At 37.9% G+C, this 20,483-nt stretch overlaps 1 protein-coding gene across 2 annotated transcripts in view; it reads left to right on the top strand.

The window, feature by feature from the left end:
• The window catches only part of ncor2 (nuclear receptor corepressor 2), a 179,888-nt gene extending 161,987 nt beyond the window's left edge, over positions 1-17,901 (top strand). For both annotated transcript variants that reach the window (XM_052093921.1, XM_052093920.1), the window contains 15 exons: positions 1,440-1,800; positions 2,160-2,369; positions 2,470-2,718; positions 3,803-3,898; positions 4,030-4,266; positions 4,974-5,154; positions 6,834-7,357; positions 10,238-10,362; positions 10,653-10,867; positions 11,467-11,595; positions 11,684-11,820; positions 11,940-11,993; positions 12,609-12,821; positions 13,253-13,417; positions 13,993-17,901. In XM_052093921.1, the coding sequence (XP_051949881.1) occupies positions 1,440-1,800; positions 2,160-2,369; positions 2,470-2,718; positions 3,803-3,898; positions 4,030-4,266; positions 4,974-5,154; positions 6,834-7,357; positions 10,238-10,362; positions 10,653-10,867; positions 11,467-11,595; positions 11,684-11,820; positions 11,940-11,993; positions 12,609-12,821; positions 13,253-13,417; positions 13,993-14,189 (3,093 nt within the window). In that variant the 3' untranslated portion in view covers positions 14,190-17,901. The remainder of the gene's footprint in view (positions 1-1,439; positions 1,801-2,159; positions 2,370-2,469; positions 2,719-3,802; positions 3,899-4,029; positions 4,267-4,973; positions 5,155-6,833; positions 7,358-10,237; positions 10,363-10,652; positions 10,868-11,466; positions 11,596-11,683; positions 11,821-11,939; positions 11,994-12,608; positions 12,822-13,252; positions 13,418-13,992) is intronic.
• The last annotated feature ends 2,582 nt before the right edge of the window (positions 17,902-20,483 follow it).

Raw genomic sequence — 20,483 nt, 5'->3', positions numbered from 1 at the left:
CTCACATTTTGTGACCTTGCTTCAACTTTTGTCTTCAAACCGGAAAAAGAGATGGCTAAGAAAAAGCGCAAAAACGGGCGTGAGCTACTATTTCATGTTTGTTGACATGTCATAATTGTGGGATTTTGTGAATTAATTTTGTTATTGTCCATGCACTTCTCTTATTTTCTTAGGATGAATTGCTTCTATTGTATTCCTCATTTAGTTTCTTTGGATAAAAGCATCTGCTAAATGAATAAATGTAAATATAGGATGGTTGCAATTAAACCATAGCAATGATGGGCATTAATGTGAACATGCTTATATTCTACGGACAAAGAACGTCATGGTTGCCTATAATAAAGAAAAACTGTGTGGCAGTTTTTAAAACTTTCTTTATCTTTTACTTTTTTGTGCTTTATTATCTTTCAGAAATACACAAATATAATGATTGATTTAGGTCCTCGTAAAAATTATGTGCACAAACACAATGGAAAACAAGACTGTTAGTCACAGTTCATATAGTGTGCTCTTGGCTTAAGCTTCTTTGAGTGTACTGCACTCAAACTGGTGAAAATGTGTAACGTCAGATCATAGGCATCTGCCGAAATGAAGATGTGATTGTGTATTGTCACCAAGCTTGCCAAGTTGTGTATCCAGCGCACAATGGTACAGGTTGTTTGGAACTAATTGTGAGTACTCTATAATATGTAAAGAAACCCAAAACTACACATTATTTCAATATAAATGTACAGCTTATTAAGAAACACTTTATTATTAAATTATATACTGGATAATGTAGCAGCAAAATTAACAGTAATTCCAGTCTTCAGTAGACTTTTTTTTTTTTTTTTTTTTTTTTTTTTTCTCCAAACATTTTTCAACTTCTATCTGGACTTTAAAGGATTCAGATCTCTTTTTTTTGTTCAATTTAGTCTTTAAGACATCAGTACAATTTTCATTAACAGTTTTTTTTTTTTTTTTTTGTGGAACCCAATCAATTTAAACATCTTTATAAATTGTAAACAAATACTAAAGATGACAATAATAATAATAATAATACATTGTTATTAATATTATTATTATTTGCTGAGTAAGTGCTTTTATTATATACATTTTTAATTTGAAATACAACACTAATATATTTAAATCGTGCACTTTTTAAACCCTCACACTTTTATTTTGACATTCTAATCTCTCCAGGAAGTCCTGTAAGTGTCTGTTTGTAGGCAAGTTCACAGTAGTTTAATTTGCTTCTTATTCAAATTCTAGTAAAATGCACCTCCATTGCTGTTCTAAATGCATATTATAAGTGAACCGATCTATTGAGCATCTACATCTGAGTCCCTATGATCAGTCCCTACTAATTTTCAGGGCTTCCTAAAGACAGATCAGTTTTGAAAATATGTAGTTCTGCACATTACTACTAAACACTAATGATGAACGTGAACTGTCTACAGGGCACACCTCTGAAACAGGAGCCTACAGGCTCATCCAAGCGCCATGACGTGCGCTCCATCATCGCCAGCTCCCCTCGGCCTTACCCTGGACAGCCCCCTCATCTAGAGCTCAGGCCTGAGCACAGAGGGTCTGATAGGGTTCGCTACGAGGAGGGAGGGAGCAAATCCCGACCCAGTGCTGTGGTCAGCACACCCAGTTCTCTGTCTCGTGTCTCTCCACTTGCCCTGGGTGGAGAGCAGAGCAGCAGAGCCCACCACAGTCCAGTGGGCTACGAGGACCACAAAAGATCTGGATACCCTCCACCCTCACACAGAGCCTCTCCGCTGTCAGGCAGAGAAACCTCACAGCGTCCACATGAAGGTAGCACACACAACTAATAACTGGCTTCATCACAGACACTCAGAGCAGCTCAAAACTACATGATATTGTTCTTTACCTGACTTGACTCACATAGCTATGTCAATATATACTACCAGTGTAAAGGTTGGACACCGCAACCCATTCTTTTTTATTACTATTTTCAACATCTAAGAATAAAATCATTAAGACTATACAGGAACACAAAGAGAGGGAAGTATAGGAATGTAGTGATCCTTTACAGTAGATGAGAAGATATTCAAGATCATAAGAGCCATACATTTTGTCTATTCTGTCTGTGGCTGATAGTGTAGCTAATGTGAATGTAATTACATTTTAAACACTGTTCATCTTTGTGTTAGGCTCTAGTAAGGCCCAGCAGCAAGAGAGAAAATCCACTCCCACCCCTCGAGAGGTTCGCTCTACCAAGTCTCCGCTGACCGTGGGTGAGCACACAGCCTCTATGGCCTATGAGAGGATCCTGCAGGGGCTAGGAACAGAAATGTACCGTGGACAGATTCCTCTTACATTTGACCCTGCAACTCTGTCCAGAGGTATCCCTATAGAGCCAGGTATTGCATTAATTTGCAGTTCAGCAGTTAAAATTTCTTGTGAGGCAACATGCTCTAATAGAACACTCTCTATATGGTTTACTGTTTTTCATCCCCACAGCAGCGTATTACCTGCCCCGCCACTTGGCCCCCGCCCCTGGCTACCCTCACCCCTACCCTCACTACCTTATCAGAGGTTATGCTGAAACAGCTGCTATGGACAACAGACGCACGCTCATGACAGACTACATCACCTCCCAGCAGATGCACCAGTGGCCTGCTGCCATGGCTGCCCAGAGACCTGACCTGCTCAGAGGCCTTACACCCCAAGAGCAGTCTATTAATTTAACCTACTCACCCACACACAGAGGTAAGGGTTTCTTAAAAAGGCCACACCTTACATTTTCGTGAAGTCCACTTACATTGTTCATTAAGGTTTCTTGCACCAAAAACTCATCATTCAGTTATGCCTGACCATTTTCCACTCTCTCTTTGACCCTCAGAATTAAACAGGGTATTTTTGCTACTCTACTTTTAAGACTTCTGTGTGTAAATAACCTCTGTTATGATGGGCTAACAGCTATTTAGACTTTCTAAATTCGTACTATTCATCCATACATAGAGTATATAAGGCATATGCGTATGCGGCCTAATTTAAGCTTTTCTGAACATAACTGTCAAAGTATGGTCAAGTTGCTGAATATATGCTGACACGTAAATGTGGGTGGTCATATGGTAATGTGCTCACTCTGACGTCAATATTCTCACACACACACACACACACACCCTTTAGTGGTCCTCAGCTGGGTTTTTAATTCAGATATTTCACATTAGTTATGCATATTTTTGACTAAAGAAAATGTGAAACATCACACATTTCCATCAATTGTGTTATGGACATTATATTATGGGAGCTTACCTTGTGTCATGCAACAGCTGAATGACCACCCTGCTTCAGGGACAGTTATAGTCGCTGTAGTAGATCAATTGTACATTGTTATTAAATGCTGCCAGAAGATGTTGCAGGATAAGTGCAATAGCTCACATAATGAGGGCTCAAATGGCTATTCTCATATGCCGACTGCCTCCATATTAAAGGTTCTAGTGGATTATGAGAACCCACTTTAACGACGAGCTGTGGGTTAAGCACTTCTGACTAACCAGGGCAATGTTTGAAGAATTGTGTGCCATGGTCTGGCCTTTTTTGGGCCAGTCACATCAAGCTGTCTCACATTTATACCAACCGGTGAGCGCATTGCCATCACGCTTTAAAGATGGTCATAACACGTCATCGTTTATGCGAATAAACTGTTTCCATCACCTAAATGAGCAGTTTGAAATATGCTAAACTTTATCCACCTCATCCTAGCGCATAACCTTTAAAGCTATTAATTTGAATACCAAGCATTTCCATACAGGTTTTCTTATGCGCATTTTCAAAATTCTGTGCGCAGGAACGTCTGCATCTCCCATGGATCGCATTGCATACATCCAAGGAACCTCTACAGCCTTCCCCTGCGGACCCTATAACACCTCCCCCATCTCACCAGGTACAGAGCAGTACTCACTCTCGAACACACACAGTGACAGATAAAAATTAAATAGTGATATACAGTATAAGCTCATTTTCTGAGAAAGTGCCATTAACTTAACTGTATATGTTTCTCTCCTCTTTTAACAGTGGGAGCATCTCACATGAGCAAGATACAAGGCAATTCGGCATCCTCGGAGAGAGAAAGAGAACGGGAGAGGGAGAGAGAAAGAGAGAGGGATCGTGAGAGAGACAGAGAGCGAGAAAGAGAGCGAGAGAGGGACAGGGAGCGAGACCGAGAGCGAGATAAAGAGCGTGACCGGGACAGAGAAAGGGACAAGTCCCTTAGTCATGGTAATGTGGAGCACGCCCCTATATGGAGACCTGGTGAGTGCACACACCCTCATACACTGTGTGGCCAAAAGTATGTGGACACCCTTTTCTATTTTGGCTTGGCCCTTTAATTCCAGTAAAGACAAATGTTAATGCTGCGGCATACAGTGACATTCTAGAGAACGTTGTGGCAACAGTTTGGGGAGGGCCCCTTTCTATTCCAACATGACAATGCCCCTTTGCACAAAGCAAGGTCCATAAAGAAATGGTTTTACTGAATCAGAATGGGAGCAAATCCCTTTTTGGTAGAACCAATTATCTATTAATGCCAATGGTTTTTAAATTAAATAGTCAACAAGCACATATGAGTGGGATGTTTGGGTGTCCATGTACTATTGCCCATAAAGTGTTTCTTCTTAAACCTAAAGTATAAGGTATTTCTGATAACGCTTTACAACAAGGCTCTATTTGTTAACATTAGTATACAATAAGCAATACTTTTAGAGTATTTTTTAATATTGGTTAATTTTTTTTAAATAAAAAATTGTATATGTTAACATTAGTTAATGCAACATGAACTATCAATGAACAATTTTATTTTTATTGACTAATAGTAACAAACATTAATAAAAAATAAAAATATTTATTGTTAATTGTTAGATAATTTTACCTAATGCATTAACGAATAGAAACTTATTGTAAAGTGTTACCATATTTCTAAACATGCTCCTGCTCACTTTTGTGTGTTTGTGTCTGCCTAGGAGCACCAGAACAGACAGGCAGCAGTAGCAGCTCTCGTCCCCCATCCCATCCATACAGTCACCAGTCATCCCCTCTTTCCCCCCGGCCCCAGGACAACCTTCAGCAGAGACCCAGCGTCCTCCATAACACCAATTCAAAGAGCATACCCAGCTCTGAGCACAACAACCCCTCTGTGCTGCGGTGAGTCATTACCCCTTACACTACTGTCAGATGATAGATCTAATCTCTCTTTTTTTAAATAGTGTATGCTTGTGAAGTTCCTTGTAAGAGTACTGGCAGTCCTTCTGTAAGCTATGCTATGATGCAAAATGTCAAGATTAGGTACTTGATAGATAACTTGCCAGTGATTTAAACCAGGGTGGAAGTTGTAGATGAAAGAATGGAGGAAATTGCAACATCGGGTTCAAGTTGTAGGAATGGAAGTCCTGAATTTCAGTTTAAAGAGCCAATTGCCTTTTTGATGGCATATTAAACCAGCCTGAAAAATATTTTTGTGCATGATTTGATCGGAAGAAACAGAAGTTTTGATACTATTGTTAAATTTTAATTTAATTTTTGAAAAATAATATTCAAGCGTATTCTTGACAGTTTCCAATTCAAGTAGATAGAACCTATACTGTATTCTAACCATGAAATAGTGTTAATCTCATCAATTAAATCACAATCACGAAATTGTTCGTTGACAGGTTTTTTTATTTTATCAACAATAACGAATACAAGACGAATAAGACTCTCGATGTTAATCAATTAAAGCGTACTGTTGATGAAAAAGTGACGAGAGAAAATAATGCTGCAAGATATAAACAGAAGAAGAAACATCTGTTTATAGAAGAAGATATTAGATATGGATTCATTTTATCCAATAATCAAGTGCTTTGGGGATTTCCCAACTTGAGCTACATGAGTTGAACACCAGCAAAATAAAGTGCTTTTAAATGGTTAATAAACTTACACAAACGCATCCTATTTATACATGAGATTAATTACTATATCCACAACATATATGTAATATTACAATTTACATCTGCACTGACAGTGAAGTGAATAACAAGTGAACTTGAACTAAATGACAGTAATGTGCGTAACTTTGTGAACTTGCATTGTGAAAACACTGTCTAAAAAAAAAAGCGCTACATGCAATGCATTATTCTAAACTGGAAAATGAATAACAGTCTCCAAAGCATGAAGAATTCATAATATAGTAGACTGACTTCTAAACAGTACCTAATACTTCTGTTTATTCGTTTTATGTTATTATTTCAGGAGCTCAGGTTTTCACAATTTCAATTTTTTTTTAAATGTTTGAATATTTGATTAAAGTTTGATCTGTTACACTTTGACACACGTTTTTGTCATTTTCCATATTATCATCAACTAGCACGTTATTTTAGTTGACTAAAATTATATGACATTTTAATCTGACAAAAATGAATGAATAATGAGTATCTATTTAAAGGTACAGCCTCAAAATCTTTTTTCTTTTCTCTCTAAATCATTACAACTCGACTAAAATTGACTTCAGTGATTCCATTCTCACTCATGTCGCTCGTGTCTATGTCATAGCAACATGGCATACGTTCTGTTTCAGTTTGTCCTATGAAGAACATCTCATGTAAACAAAGCTAATTCTAAGTTGAATAGGCTCTGTATAACGCTGAATACAGAGGACGCATCCTACCTAGCAAAACCTTTCGAAATGAAATTATGACAAACAAAAAACTATGTACGAAATTCATACTGCCATGAAAATAGCTGGCCACAGAGTGAACTGACTTGCCTTAAAGGGACTTTGGTTAAACAAGTTTAATATAGTGTCAGTTGCTAAATGGCTCTAATTTGCTCTTAACCTCCTCCTTCAGGCCACCAGGCTCCTCTCGCTACCAGGGCTTCAGTGGGCACCTCCAGAGGTCTGGTCTACTTGCTGAAGGTTACCCAGCTGGTACAGACCCAAACTTGAAAGACTCTAGCCGAGATGGGGGCAAAAGCCATGGGCGTGGCGGTCTCTCCAAACATCAGGAAATCTCTTCCAAGTCTGACCCCAGGCTGGCCAGCCCTGGTGCAGGTGGGACATACCCTTCTCTATACAGCCAGGCTCCTGGTGGCCACCTTGGGCTGCCCCCAAGTCGAGGGCACCTCTTGCTGGCCCCTGAAAGCAGCAGCGGCAGTTCCATCCCTTCCCGCGGCGGGGAGATCGTCAGCAGCGCGTCAAGTAGGGAAAAGACTCAAAACAAAGTGATGTCCATACAGGAACACGAGCTTCGAGCACTCGGTAAGACCACCATGACAGCGGCCAACTTCATAAACGCGATAATCATGCATCAAATTTCTTGTGATGCAGCGATGCCAGAGACTGGTGCGCTCGCGACCAACGGCATCTGTGATGGTAAGATGCTCTGGGACCCTTTTGGGCCGTTAACACCACCTTCCCTCCCATCCCCTCCCCTACTTCCTGTTCTTTCCAATTCACCCAATGCCTTTCCATCCCTTCACCCTTCCTCTACCCCACCTGACCCTCCCAACCCCGCCCTCTTACGTCTGTGGCCTAGTGCACGGATATGGTGGTTGGCATTGATCAGAATCAACCCAGTTTCACAAGTCCATTATCCTTTCTGTTTAGTTAATTTTATTGATGTTTTTCTTTGAATATGCTTCTTCCTATTGCATTACTTAAAGACCACCAAAGGTTTTCTTCCCTTTCGAGTCACCTAACCTTCTATTGCAGACTTATTAGACCTTTTGTTAAATAAAAAATCTGCTGGGAGATTCTGCAAATTTCAGTCCAAACGTCCACAATTTAAAATCTTGAATCTTATTAAAAGATTTGAGCTTCTGCTCTGTCATGGCCACAGGCGTATGATTTAGTGGTCTGATAACTCGCCTAACGGTCCAGAAATCACGGGTCTGGAGGCTGGCTTCTCTAGACCAGAGAGAGATCCTGAGGTGAACTTTAAGAGTCCCTTCATTCAACAGTGATGTGGTTGCTGATTGTTTCATAACTTCCTTATATGCTTGCCACTTGTGTTCACCCTTTTCTTCTTTTTACATTTGAGGAACATTTCATAGCTCTTTGTGTTTGCTTCCTATTTCATTTCCTGTTTTGGAAAACGGGAACTCTGTCACAATGGCAGTTTGATAGCTGCATGGCAAAGGGAGACCAAAGAGAGAAAAGAAAGGGATGAGTATACAGATGTGAATAACTTTCAGTTTAATAAATTGGATCGCAGGTTCCTTCAGAATTGTGTAAACATCATGTGTGGAAAACAAGGTTTAACAAAATTGTGTGCATGCAAAACATTTTATATGGTTTACGTTTTGCTTGGGTGTGCTTCAAGTTCATTTGTATTCAGGATAAATAATTAGTAGAGACCCAATAGGCCTTAGTCCGAGTAGACATCCTATTTAATTTGACACAAATGGAATGGATGGCCAGAAGTACTGTCTGTTCACTATGTTGTACTGTCTTAACCTTGAGCAACCCCACATACATATGCGTGGACGTTGTATTTTGGCTTTGCTATATGTAGTGCATAGTTTAAATCTATTTAAACCGACTGATCTTAGTTCAGAAGACTCTTAGCTGTCATTAAAGTGTTAAACTTTTGACCTACTAAAAAATCTGACAAAACAACATGGCGATAGCCACATCAGAGTTTGTCTTTGGGAGAAACAGCAACAAAACTACATTTGGTAAGAAACATAATTACGTTTTTACATTGAAATTTGTTTGAGTCAAAAGATTTGCGTCTCTAATTTCAACCGATATGCAATTTGTTTTTTAATTTTTAGCAATTTACCGTGAAACGCCACGCTGCTAAACACAATGCACACTGTTGTACTACTGCATTATTTTTCTCTAGAAATCTAATATTTACTGTGTATTATCACACTGAGAATCAATGAGTTCATTCAAAAGCTGGAAAAATTTGCTTTCAGAGGCTTTATATGAAGTAAGGATGAAAATAAGTTGCATTTTTAACTGTTCTGAGACAAGTGCAGACAGGCAGTCATTCACTAAATATGTCAAGGCAGCATCATATAGCTCTCATTGCAGCAAATTGCTTCACTCCTAACATCTGGTCAGAAGTTCAATTTCAGGCTGCAGATGATGCGTTAACCTCTTAACACGGTTGGCAGACAATGGTAATCAGTACTTGGATTCAGAATTTATAATGTTTAATTTTATTTGAACATGGTTGGCAGTGATTGGACGATTCTGGCCATTTACTTGTATCAAAGTTAATTATGCTAATTTCTGATTGCTAAAATGCTTCAGCACTGTCTACCACTTTTTTGTGAGTAGAACATTGAGACTTTGTTGCCCAAGTAGGAAAAAACATTGTAACATAAAAGTCATATCAAATAAATAATTTTGAATTAAAATTTTTTGAATTGTGCTTTTCCCAATACTCATCGTTCCAAAACAGCTTTGCAGAAAATCAGCTGTAATGTCTATAATGTCTCAAAAATATGAATAACCAACATCAATGAACAATGATAAAAGATAAATAAATCTGACTTTCTATTGTTGGTATTATTATTATTATTATTATTGGACATCGATTTGTAGGGAAACTATTTGCTCTTGATTATTTTTATTTATTTACTTTTTTGCATGTTTTTTTGTCATGTTTATTATGTGCTACTAATTACAAATCAAAAAGAGAAATAGAAAATGCACACAGCAGTCAAGCTCTGGTCTCAAGAGGTCAAAGACCCTATGTAATGCTTTGAGCAGAGACATATTGACTCTACTTCCATCCTTCATAGCGTTATTATCAGTTGTGTCAATTCAATTTGTGTCTACACTTTAAGGTCTATACCTCATAAAACTGTTCAAATGTTATGGCAGTCCTACTCAATCATCCTTATAAACTGCGTGGAGACATTCTGTTCAAAATCTACAGCTGTAGAAGTAGGAGCATGTCTCCAATAAAACTTGGCACTTTCCTGGCATTTTTAGATGCCTTTTTATTCCTTTCTGTTTTGTGAGAAGCATTTCTGCTTAATAGGTATATTGCTTACACTCAGCTACAGAAAGATACATCCATGATGTTGGCTTGGTCTCTGATCACATGTGAGCAAGTCATTGAGTAATCCCAGAGCGTGTGTGTAACCACATCGCTTACACCCATCTCTGCTTTTACCTTCAGAGTAATCCAGAACTTTCTGCCACACAATACTCAACAGAACTTTCATGTCTTTTTCTCCACTTGTTTGTGTGTTCGTGTGTATGTTTGTGCGTGTTTCCCCGTCCCCTCTCCAGCTCAACAGAAGGCACTTGAACATCATCTGTATGGGTCCGAGGGCAGACTTTCTCCAGGTCAGCAGCCACAGTCCCCTGCAGTGAAAGGCTCTCAAAGAGTGGTCACACTCGCCCAGCACATTAGTGTAAGTGTGTCTATCTGAATGTTTATGAATATGCGTATTGTGAAATCATAATGGATAATATCATTTTATACATACTGTATGCCCAAAGTTGTGTCAACACCCGAATACTACACCCATGCATTAATATGGAGTTGCTCCTCCCTTTCCTGCTATAATAGCTTCCACTAATTTGGAAGATGGCTGCAGGAATTTGTATATTAAGTGTATATTTAGCTTTGATACTGTATTTAGTGAGTATTAAGTTGTCCACCACAGATGCACATCATCACATGAATGTCTTCTCTTTACAGGAGGTGATCACTAAAGATTACACACGACAGTCACAGCAAGGGCAAATTGGAGGTCAGCCAGCACTGCAGCCTGTCTTTGGGTACCACAGCTCTCCTATACTGGATCTTACACGTCCACCCAGCACACCACAGGCTCAGAACCCCACAGAACCCAATCCTAATGCACGTTACACCCCAGAGGGCTCTGCTGCTGAGAGGGAGAGAGTTAGAGACAGGTACAGAGACAAACAATTCCACACTATCTAATGCATTACCAGTGCAGTAACAAGAGTATATATAACATTTGTTAAAATCCAGAAATGAGAATGTAATGTTATATTGCTGTCATTGTGATGAACTGTTATTAAAAACTAGTTATCTACTACAAATTACAAATTATTTTTCCAAAATTATAAGCAGATTACTTTACTAATTACTTAATTGAAAGAATAATCAAATGACTAATTACTTTTAAGTTACTTTCTAAAATAGTTTTCTGCACAACAAATTCATAATAATGTCTATACTACAAAATCTCTCGTTACGGGGGAACAATTCATGTATTTTGCATAAATAATATATTAGAAATATGCATAACCCTAAAATGTATTAAAAGTAATTAAATAAATTGAAAGTCAGTAACTGTAATCCAATTACAATAATTAAAAATGTATGCATTACACTACTTTTTGACAAAAAATGTATTACATTTCAGTAACTAATTGCTTTGTAATTGGATTACACCCAACACTGGTGGTGAAGTTCTGCAATTAGTAATTATCAAGGTCCTGTTTACTTCCATAGCTTGAACTTATGTGATGTTTGTGCATTTCAGGTCTCCTCAGAGTAAGGCATCTCCAGTGAGTTTGGTGGCAGATGGTATTGAACCAGTTTCACCACCAGGGGCCATTTCAGAGCCTGAGACGCCAGGAGCCGCCTACCCCAATGAACAAGCTGAGCAGGGGTATAACAAATGAGCACATGCACAAACAAACAAAACAAATTGTCATCCTATATATTAATTGCTGATTCTCTCTACTGTTCTTTCTCAGTATGGGATCTCGTTCACCAGCCAGTAGCTCTCAGCCACCTGCCTTCTTCAGTAAACTGACCGAGAGCAACTCTGCTATTGTCAAGAGCAAGAAGGAAATGATTAAGAAAATGGTGGTTGGCACTGAGGCTGAATTTAGTGAGTTGAAGGGACTAAATCTGCTGGTTTTGCAGATAAAATGGATATGTCTGTTAATGTGTATGTTTTTGATGCTGTCTAAAAGGTCTCAAACCTGTCATTTCCTGTCTCCTTTTTAGACCAGGGCCAACCTGGGACAGAGATCTTCAACATGCCTGCCTCTACGAATGCAGGTGAGCAGCTCCACCATTCTTCGATAAACCAATTAACTGATTGTCCAAACTGGAAAACATTTGACAGTTTAATGTCTCAAACCGTGTCTACACTGGATATGATCGGCACGTCACATCACATGAAAAGTCAATTGGCCCAATTATAAACAATTGCGATGTCTAGACTGGACACATTTGTTGCGGCACAATGCGCTTGCAGATCTTGGCTGAGCTGTTATCATTTTTGATGCATTGCAGAGCTTCTTTAGCCTCTTTATTTCACCCATTCTTCTAAAATCAAATTGTTTTATTTACAAATATCATATGCGAATTGATTGCTATAAAGTTTTTTGCTATTTTATCATAGACAGCTCATGATTTTTCTGTTCTGTAATTGAAATCAACTATTTTTATGTATTTCCATTGAAAATCAAGTAGTATATATAGTTATTTACCTATTTTACTGTTTCTGAAATCTAGTATCAAGCTTACAGCTGTTTGGTGTTAGTGAACATTCAGAGATAACGTGCAATCATTGGTCGCTTCCAGTGTAGGCACGATGACAAAAGCTTAATGAGGGACAACACTTCACACTTTTCTGTTTCTTTAACACAACCGCTTTACCATCTCTTTTAGGACCTGTGAGTGTTCGCAGTCACCCGCCCCCAGAGGCCAGCGGTAATACTATAGGTCTGGAGGCCATCATCAGGAAAGCCTTGATGGGCAAGTATGATGATCAGATGGACGATCGCTCGCCTTCCAACTCCGTTAACTCAATGAGTGTGCCAGCTGCTGCAGTGCCGCCAGCTTCAGCTGATGGGCGTTCTGAAGACCCCTATTCCTTACCAGGTGCGCCAAATAAACCCTAATGAAAACACCTACTGTACCTTTGTGGCAGTGTGTGTGATAGGCTTCACTATCCTTTTTGGGACCAAATGTGTCTATAAAGATGTTAAAACTTCTATCTTCTAAATAAAGACATACCTTTTTAAAAAAGACTAAATAATGTATTTTTTCACATATCAAAAATGGCAAAACATTTCTGTAAATGTTAGGGATATGGTCCATTTAAAGGAGAAACAATAAAAGTCAACAAGATGTCCTATAATATACACACAAAGGGATTTGAACGTCACCCAAGATGTAGCATGGAATAATGGTGGTGAATAGTTGTAGATGTCAAAACACTGTTTACTTTGATATCCAAATAAAACATGGACACTTTTAGATGTATCAGTTGTTGGTCTGTTTATGTCTGATATGCATGATTGTTGCTGTAGGTAAATCTAAAGGAAGCGGGCGCTCTAATGGCCGCAAGACTAAGTCTCCTGGTCTGTGTGGAGGTGAAAGACCTTCTTCTGTGTCCTCCGTCCACTCTGAGGGAGACAGCAACCGTCACACCCCACTCACCAGCAGAGTGTGGGAGGACAGACCCTCATCAACAGGTACACAGCGCAGGGAAGAAACTAACTAAAAGTAGCTCACTACAGTTTTCAATAGCTTTACATTTGCTTTTTCAAAAGCTTTTTTCCAGTAACAAGCTATTTTCTTCCTAAATGTAATTGCAAAAATTACATTGAGGATGAGGAGGAGTCTTGGGCACATAAGATGTTTCACAATAGCATCTATCTTAAGATGGTTATTTATATCGTCAGCTTTAGTGTCAATAGGAAATATAAATGTTAGACTCTCAAACATTAATTTTATTAATAAAATAGAATATCAGAACATGGAGCCCTGCAGCAGATGGCATGATCCCCACAAAGCCCCCCACTGAACATCGAGTCAGTCTGAGATTACATGAAGAGACGGAAGCAATTGAGACAGCCGAAATAGATAGAAGAACTGTGGCAAATTTTCCAAGAAGCTTGATTTATTAAACCCCAAATGGGTCATTATAACTGAAATATACCCAAATTAATCGATATTGAATCAAGAGCTTTATACTCCAGTCAGTGCCATTCAGTCACAAATCCATATTAATCTACTGATCTTGTTATCTGGTTCCTCTTCTCTACAGGCCCCACTCCATTCCCCTGTAATCCTCTTACCATGCAGATGCGCCTCCCTAGTGGAATGATGTCGGGACCCTCTCCCTCCCCAACGCAAACAGGGGCATCAGTGCCCCCACAGGGCCAGACTCAACCCCGCACCTGGGAGGAAGAACCCAAACCTCTGCTCTGCTCTCAATATGAGACTCTGTCTGACAGCGAGTGAACACACTTGCTCACACACACACACACACACACACCTTATATGTACACTAGGACGTCTGAACGTTTGCTGCTTTATGAACAGAAACTCGTTAATGTAAACAGGGATGCTTGTGAACACACATATGTACTCATGTCCATACTGATATACACACACACTTTAACATACATCTATCTATGCGCAAACGGGCCATTTTTACAGCAGAAAATGATCAGACACATGCACTGTGTGTAATCTGATACCTCAACACACACGTCATACATGCATATACAGACAAAAACATCACACTCCTGTAATCCACCCCTAGCAAACACATGGCTCCAGACAGGTGTATTGATGTGTCGTTGTGTGTATTTTTGTGAATGTGCACACATATATTACTGTGTGCCTTCACTCCAGGACTACTTGTAGGAAAAATCACTTTTAGTCTTTTTTTTAATACATATATACTTACATTCGTGTTGTCTTGCTGGCCATGTCAAAGTTGACTCATGGACTCATCAGTTTTGTTGATGCATCTTTGGAGCATTCCTCATTAGACTGCTCAGGACACACACTCCTTTACTCTAGGACAACTGCAACGCATGTGTGTGTGTGCGCGTGCGTGTGTGTGTGGCTTAATGCAAAGGCTGGATGAATCCTCTGCAGAAATAGTAGAACCACACACGTATGTACACCCTCTTAGTTCTCATGTGTACAAGGTTATATGAAGCTACAGTCCTATTTTCTTTTTTATTTAAAGGGATAGTTGATTAAAAAAATTATATTCTGTCATAATTTATTCACTGTTATGTTGTTCCAACCCTGTATTTGGGCTTTATTTCCTTCATGGAACTCAAAAGGTGATATTAGGCTAAATAACAGCCTCAGTCGCCATTTACTTTCGTTGTATACAGGCTAACATATGGGTTTGGAACAACATAAGAGTGAGTAATTGATGGCGAACTAATCCTTTATATCCATTTAAGATGACAAAGATTCTGTGTGCATGTGAAGAAATGAGAACATATTCAGAAATGGTTTTGATGTGGCAGCCTGGATCTGTGCAAAACAGTGCAGTTGAGGTTTTTAAGCAGTGGTTTAGATTCATTTTATCTTGTATCCTTCTGTCCTTATATTGCTGTTGCAGTGAGTTTACACGAAAAGCCATATCATTGGTTCACAGGGTACACATACTGTTAATTTTTCATTATAACTTTCATTTTTTAATTCTGTTTTTCCTGTTTGAAGAGCCTGTTGAGACTCAAAACTCTAGCTGACCAATAATTCAGTTTCTTTTGTTATCTCTGTGTGATAATTGATGGGAGACAATAATTTTTTTGTTGTTGTTCAGCTCATCACTATTTGGATTGTTTTTATATTTACATGAACCATGTTTGCATACGTTATTTTGATATTTTTGTCATCATGTTTTATGTAATGAGTTAAGCACTTAGTCAGTTAATGATTCCTGTTGGTGTCTTTTAAAGGACACTGACTCGAATGCATTTATTTTCATTTTCTTATACAGTATTTTGTTGATTTGTTTGTGTTTGGTCACCTACCTTGCAAAGTGTTCCACTCTCTTGCGACAATCACAAGCAGAGTGTTGAGCGAGTGGATGTGTCTTTGGAGGGAAGCTGCTTTATCAGGTTTTGTCCTCTCAACCCTCTCTGAATGTCCCAACAAACCTGAAGTTTCTTACACATCTGTTGTGAAAAGAGAAAAAGTCATGCTGTCTGGCCAGTCCTTTGACATAACATACACTGAGAGCTGCTTTACTTTTGCTCCATGTGGTTGAAAAAAGGGTTTTTGTGCATGGTCGTCGTAGGTTTGTTGTCCAATGTGCTTACTTGAGGAGATATATATTTTATGTAATAGAATAAAGAGTTGACAACATGCCACGCCTCATATAATCCACAATCCCTCACTTTGTACAGTTTCAAAAGTAATTCTAGTGTTAAGTGCCATGTATTTGACATACATTTCTGGAGTTAAAACTACCAAGTGACTATGCACAACTTCTCTTTTTTTCTTTTTTATTGTTTGTCATTTATTTTCTCCACGTTATGCCAGGGCTGTACAATTTGTCACACAGGCACACTGTAAAGAAGTGAAGGAGATATTTGCAATGAAAGGTAACTGTTGAAAGTTGTCTCCTCTCAAACACCCCTGTGGTGGGATTACTAATTGTTTTGCATGCATATTAGATATAATGAAATGTTTTAATTCATATGGTTTGACATATTTGCCACTTGATTTTACTATATTTAACAGTTCATACTGCAATTCCCATTGTATTCTTCTGAATTTAACTATTTTTGGAAGCAAATTAAAAGATTAAATTTCAACGGTGGGTTTTATCCGGTGGATTTTAGGGTAATTATATTATAATTTTTTACTTCTTCGATTTAGTGGTTGAGGACCGTATAAGTGCACCTACCTATTGTGGTTTTGTAAAATGGGGCTTTTTCTTCAGTCACTTCCGTCTCAAATACACACTCATCACTCTCAACAGTACATGTTAAAACCCAAAACATTTACGGTAACATCACAGAATGCACAGATTTTGAGATTCGTCACGTGTCACTCCAGACAGTATTGTATTTAGTGGAAAAGTCACTCTAAATCCAGTGTTTTCTTGTATAGCAAGCCCCCTTTTCCAATATATTGACTGTTTGATTATTTTTGTCAGTTGATCTTTTACTGAGGACAGTATAGCACTTTCCTTAGATGAGGTCATTTCCTTTGTAATCAGACATAAATTAAGCAAACATAAAAGAAAAGGAGAGGATAGAGACTGTAAAACAACGGTAATAGTAGCACCTCTTAAGAATGGCAAGGTTAAGTGGGTATTTGGGTGGCATCAGTTTTGTACAACCATCTTGTGCATATTCCTTTTTTTTTTTTTTTTATTAAGACCCACTGTATTATAGCAAGGAGTGTAAATAGACCTAAAAGGATGTACATATTTATGTGATTTGCTGCAAGATTGATATTCACACTGTTGTATTTCAACATGGCCACCAGCAAGCTTTGTGGATAGCAGTGTAAAAATGAAACGAACAGAAAAAAACAGACACTGCCTTAATGTTTAAATAAAAAGCTTATTGCCATTGATTTGTTTGCTGTTGCACTGTTATTAATTTGCAATTGTTCAATAGTTTATAGTTCACAATGTAAAGCACTTTGAGTTTAGTGTCAGAAGCACTATATACACATGTAACATTCATGCATAGTATTGGTTTATTTGTCATTTAGATCAGTGTTTCTCAGTCTGTGTTTTTGCTAATAACATCACAAAAAATAAACAGTACATAAAATATCACATGCTATTAGAGGAGGCGATTATCTTGCAAATGAGCCCACACACACACACACAAGGTAATCGGGTGCATTGATCATTAGATAATCCACACTAAGCACAATGTTACATATGGCCACCAAGAGTTGGCGCCATGTAAATGACACACATCAGTGCAGATCACTGAGTCTAAAGGCCCTCATTCTGTGAAATCTCTTTACTAATATCATGTCTGCATGCTATGCAAATCTTCATAAGTTAGTTCTTATGTACAACTATTATGTTTTATTTATTTCGAGACGTTTTTAATCAATTATTTTTGTAATGTGATATTATATATATATAATTTTTTCTGATACAGTTGACATGATTGGGAATGAAACAAAAGCAGTTTTTTGGAGCCTCCTTATCTATACCCACATATATGTAATGTCAAATCAGAAAAATGAAAAAAAAAAAAAAAAACAAGTAAATTTTTGGCTCAGTTGTTTCCTTCGTTTATGTTTCTTCAGTTTCAGAGAGTTTCTGAATTTATATTCTGTATAATTAACTCTATAAAGCTGTTTGTGTTAAATATGATGCACAACATTTGACTGCTCCTAGTGGTTTTATGTGAAAAAAGTGGTTTAAATGTTTGAATCGATCTATTTAAAATAATCAAATATGATACAACAGGGGTATATCTCTTATATACCATTCCATTCATGCCCACCACAAAATATCACAGAGCTTTGAAAATTCTGACATATACATTTGATAAGATATAATTGAAGAGTGAACACATTTTGTATTTTTATATATGCAGTCTGCCCTGTCATTATAAAGATCTCATTATTGTACATTACAAGCTATTGTGATGTCATCTTACCATAACTTCCTGAAGCAGAAAAAGTGTGAAAAATATATAGGATAAACATTTTTATTGAGAAAAAAATAAGAATATTTTATTCATATTGTATTTGAAGTGCTGAATTGAACTGATGCATATCAATCCATATTTATCCAGTAGACCATGGAGAGGAAGTTGTCATTGCCAAACTCTCAAACATTTGGTATCTCTGAAAAGCCCAGGGAGTTCTCTAATAATACCCCAAGATTTACCACTGTAGCATGTGTGGTCTCAGAGATACTTAAATAACAAATATCCTACACAAAAATGAAATGCTGGGCCTGAGGATAGTGATCTTTAAAGCCTAATGTATCAAATATGATATCAAAGATTTTTTTTTGTTGAGTTTTTCTAATGGTATAAAAACAGTTTAATGTATAATTATTATACAGGGTTAAACTTTTGAAAAGTTTTCTTTAAAATGAGACCAAACACTTTACCCTCCTTGTCCCCCCTTGTCGTGTTTGGGAATGCCGCTGAAACAGGACATCTTTAAAAACACCCTCAGAGCTTAAAGGGTTCATTCAAAAGATTGGTGCCTGACATATAATCGTCCCCCTGGGAAAATCTGGCGTTAAGTACATTTCTCAATGGCAAAATGGTGATGGGCAATGAATGGTCAGGTGTCAATAATTTCAAAATGAATATACCCGTTGCTCTCCATATGTGCCTTTTTTTATTGCATTTCATACTTGTGGTGTCCAATAAAGTGCAAATAATGAACTGCATACATTGAACATGAACTGTGAACATTTTAGCTGTTAGTCTGTAAATTGGTTTGAATTGCATTTGAGTATAATCTTTTAGTGTTTATGGAGAAAACATTAATAGGCAGGTGTTTTGTTGTCATGTGCCTTACTGCTCTGTGAATCACAATATATATATATATATGATAAACAATTATGACATTTCTAGAAACAAGCAGACAACCAGTCAGAGAGAGCAAAGTAATCTATGTAGTGATGTTCTGTTCATGTCCTGTACTAATCGTTTTTGTGAGCTGGTGCTTTGTAGCTGAACTGTGCTGAAAACCCTATTCATTTGACTTAATTTTATTGAGTAAACTCGTTCCCTCAGTTGAATTGAGTAATTGTGTCTCCAAAATGTATGTAATTAAGTTCAATTAACTTTGTGTTCATATAGAATTAACTGAACTACTTTGGTTAAGTTAACTAGATGCAAGTAGACTTAATAAAATAGAAAATAAACTGGAATCACTCCCTTGGCAATCCACTTGAAAGAGTGCCTCCAGTATCACGTGGACAGTCTTGGCCTTGATTTCTGCCTGTAGCCACTGAGGTCGGCCAACAGGAGTGCATTGTAGGCCCCAACAGTCTGGATGATGTCCTAGCTAGACCTGAAGGTCTGGGACCACACTAAGCTCGTTTTGAACAAACATCCAGGCACCCTGCACGTTTTGGGATCGTGGAGACTTCTACAGTGGCTTAAGGAAAGACCTAAGCAAACTTTAAAGCTGTACATTGGTAGTGCAGCTCATCTTTAGTGCGAGCAAGTGGTTGTCTCTTCAGTGGACCAGGAAGGGGGTGTCAGATGTTTCTGAGGGGCACAAGGAAAAATGTAGGGAGGCAATGGTTCTTTAGCGATCTTTAAAATGCTACTTGGTTTGATATTTTGCTATCTAATGCCATGGCACGTATAAATCAAGTGTGGCTTACATATCCAAATACTTTTGGAGTCACTGTATTGTTGTAAAAAATTTTTACTGTAATAAAAATGTTCACCCACACATGCCTCATGATAATTTACTGTACGATGGCTTTATAAAAATACTTTACTCCCTATAATGTGATACAGCCTAAATCAAGCCTGAATTTATGGATAAGGAGATATTCTCTGATATTTACTGCCTCCCTCGAGGTCTTCTGATTCTTGCTAGAGAATTGCAGGTCAGAGAGCTGTTTTGCATGTGCTTGTATTTTATGATAGTATAATTGCGGAACAATTTTTCATCTTGAGCTGCAAAATATTTGACCTGGTTGGAAACTGCTGCATAAGTAATGATATACATGGAAAACAGTGACTGCTCATTCTTACCTAAATAATAGATTTCATCAAGTTCATCATAACACCAAAAGATAAATGTATACAAGCATTTTAAGGTTTG

This window comes from Xyrauchen texanus, chromosome 27, assembly GCF_025860055.1.
Source record: "Xyrauchen texanus isolate HMW12.3.18 chromosome 27, RBS_HiC_50CHRs, whole genome shotgun sequence".
NCBI classification, from domain to species: Eukaryota; Metazoa; Chordata; class Actinopteri; order Cypriniformes; family Catostomidae; genus Xyrauchen; species Xyrauchen texanus.
The sequence above is the reverse complement of the archived record's forward strand: the minus strand, read 5'-3'. Positions and strand labels throughout refer to the sequence as shown.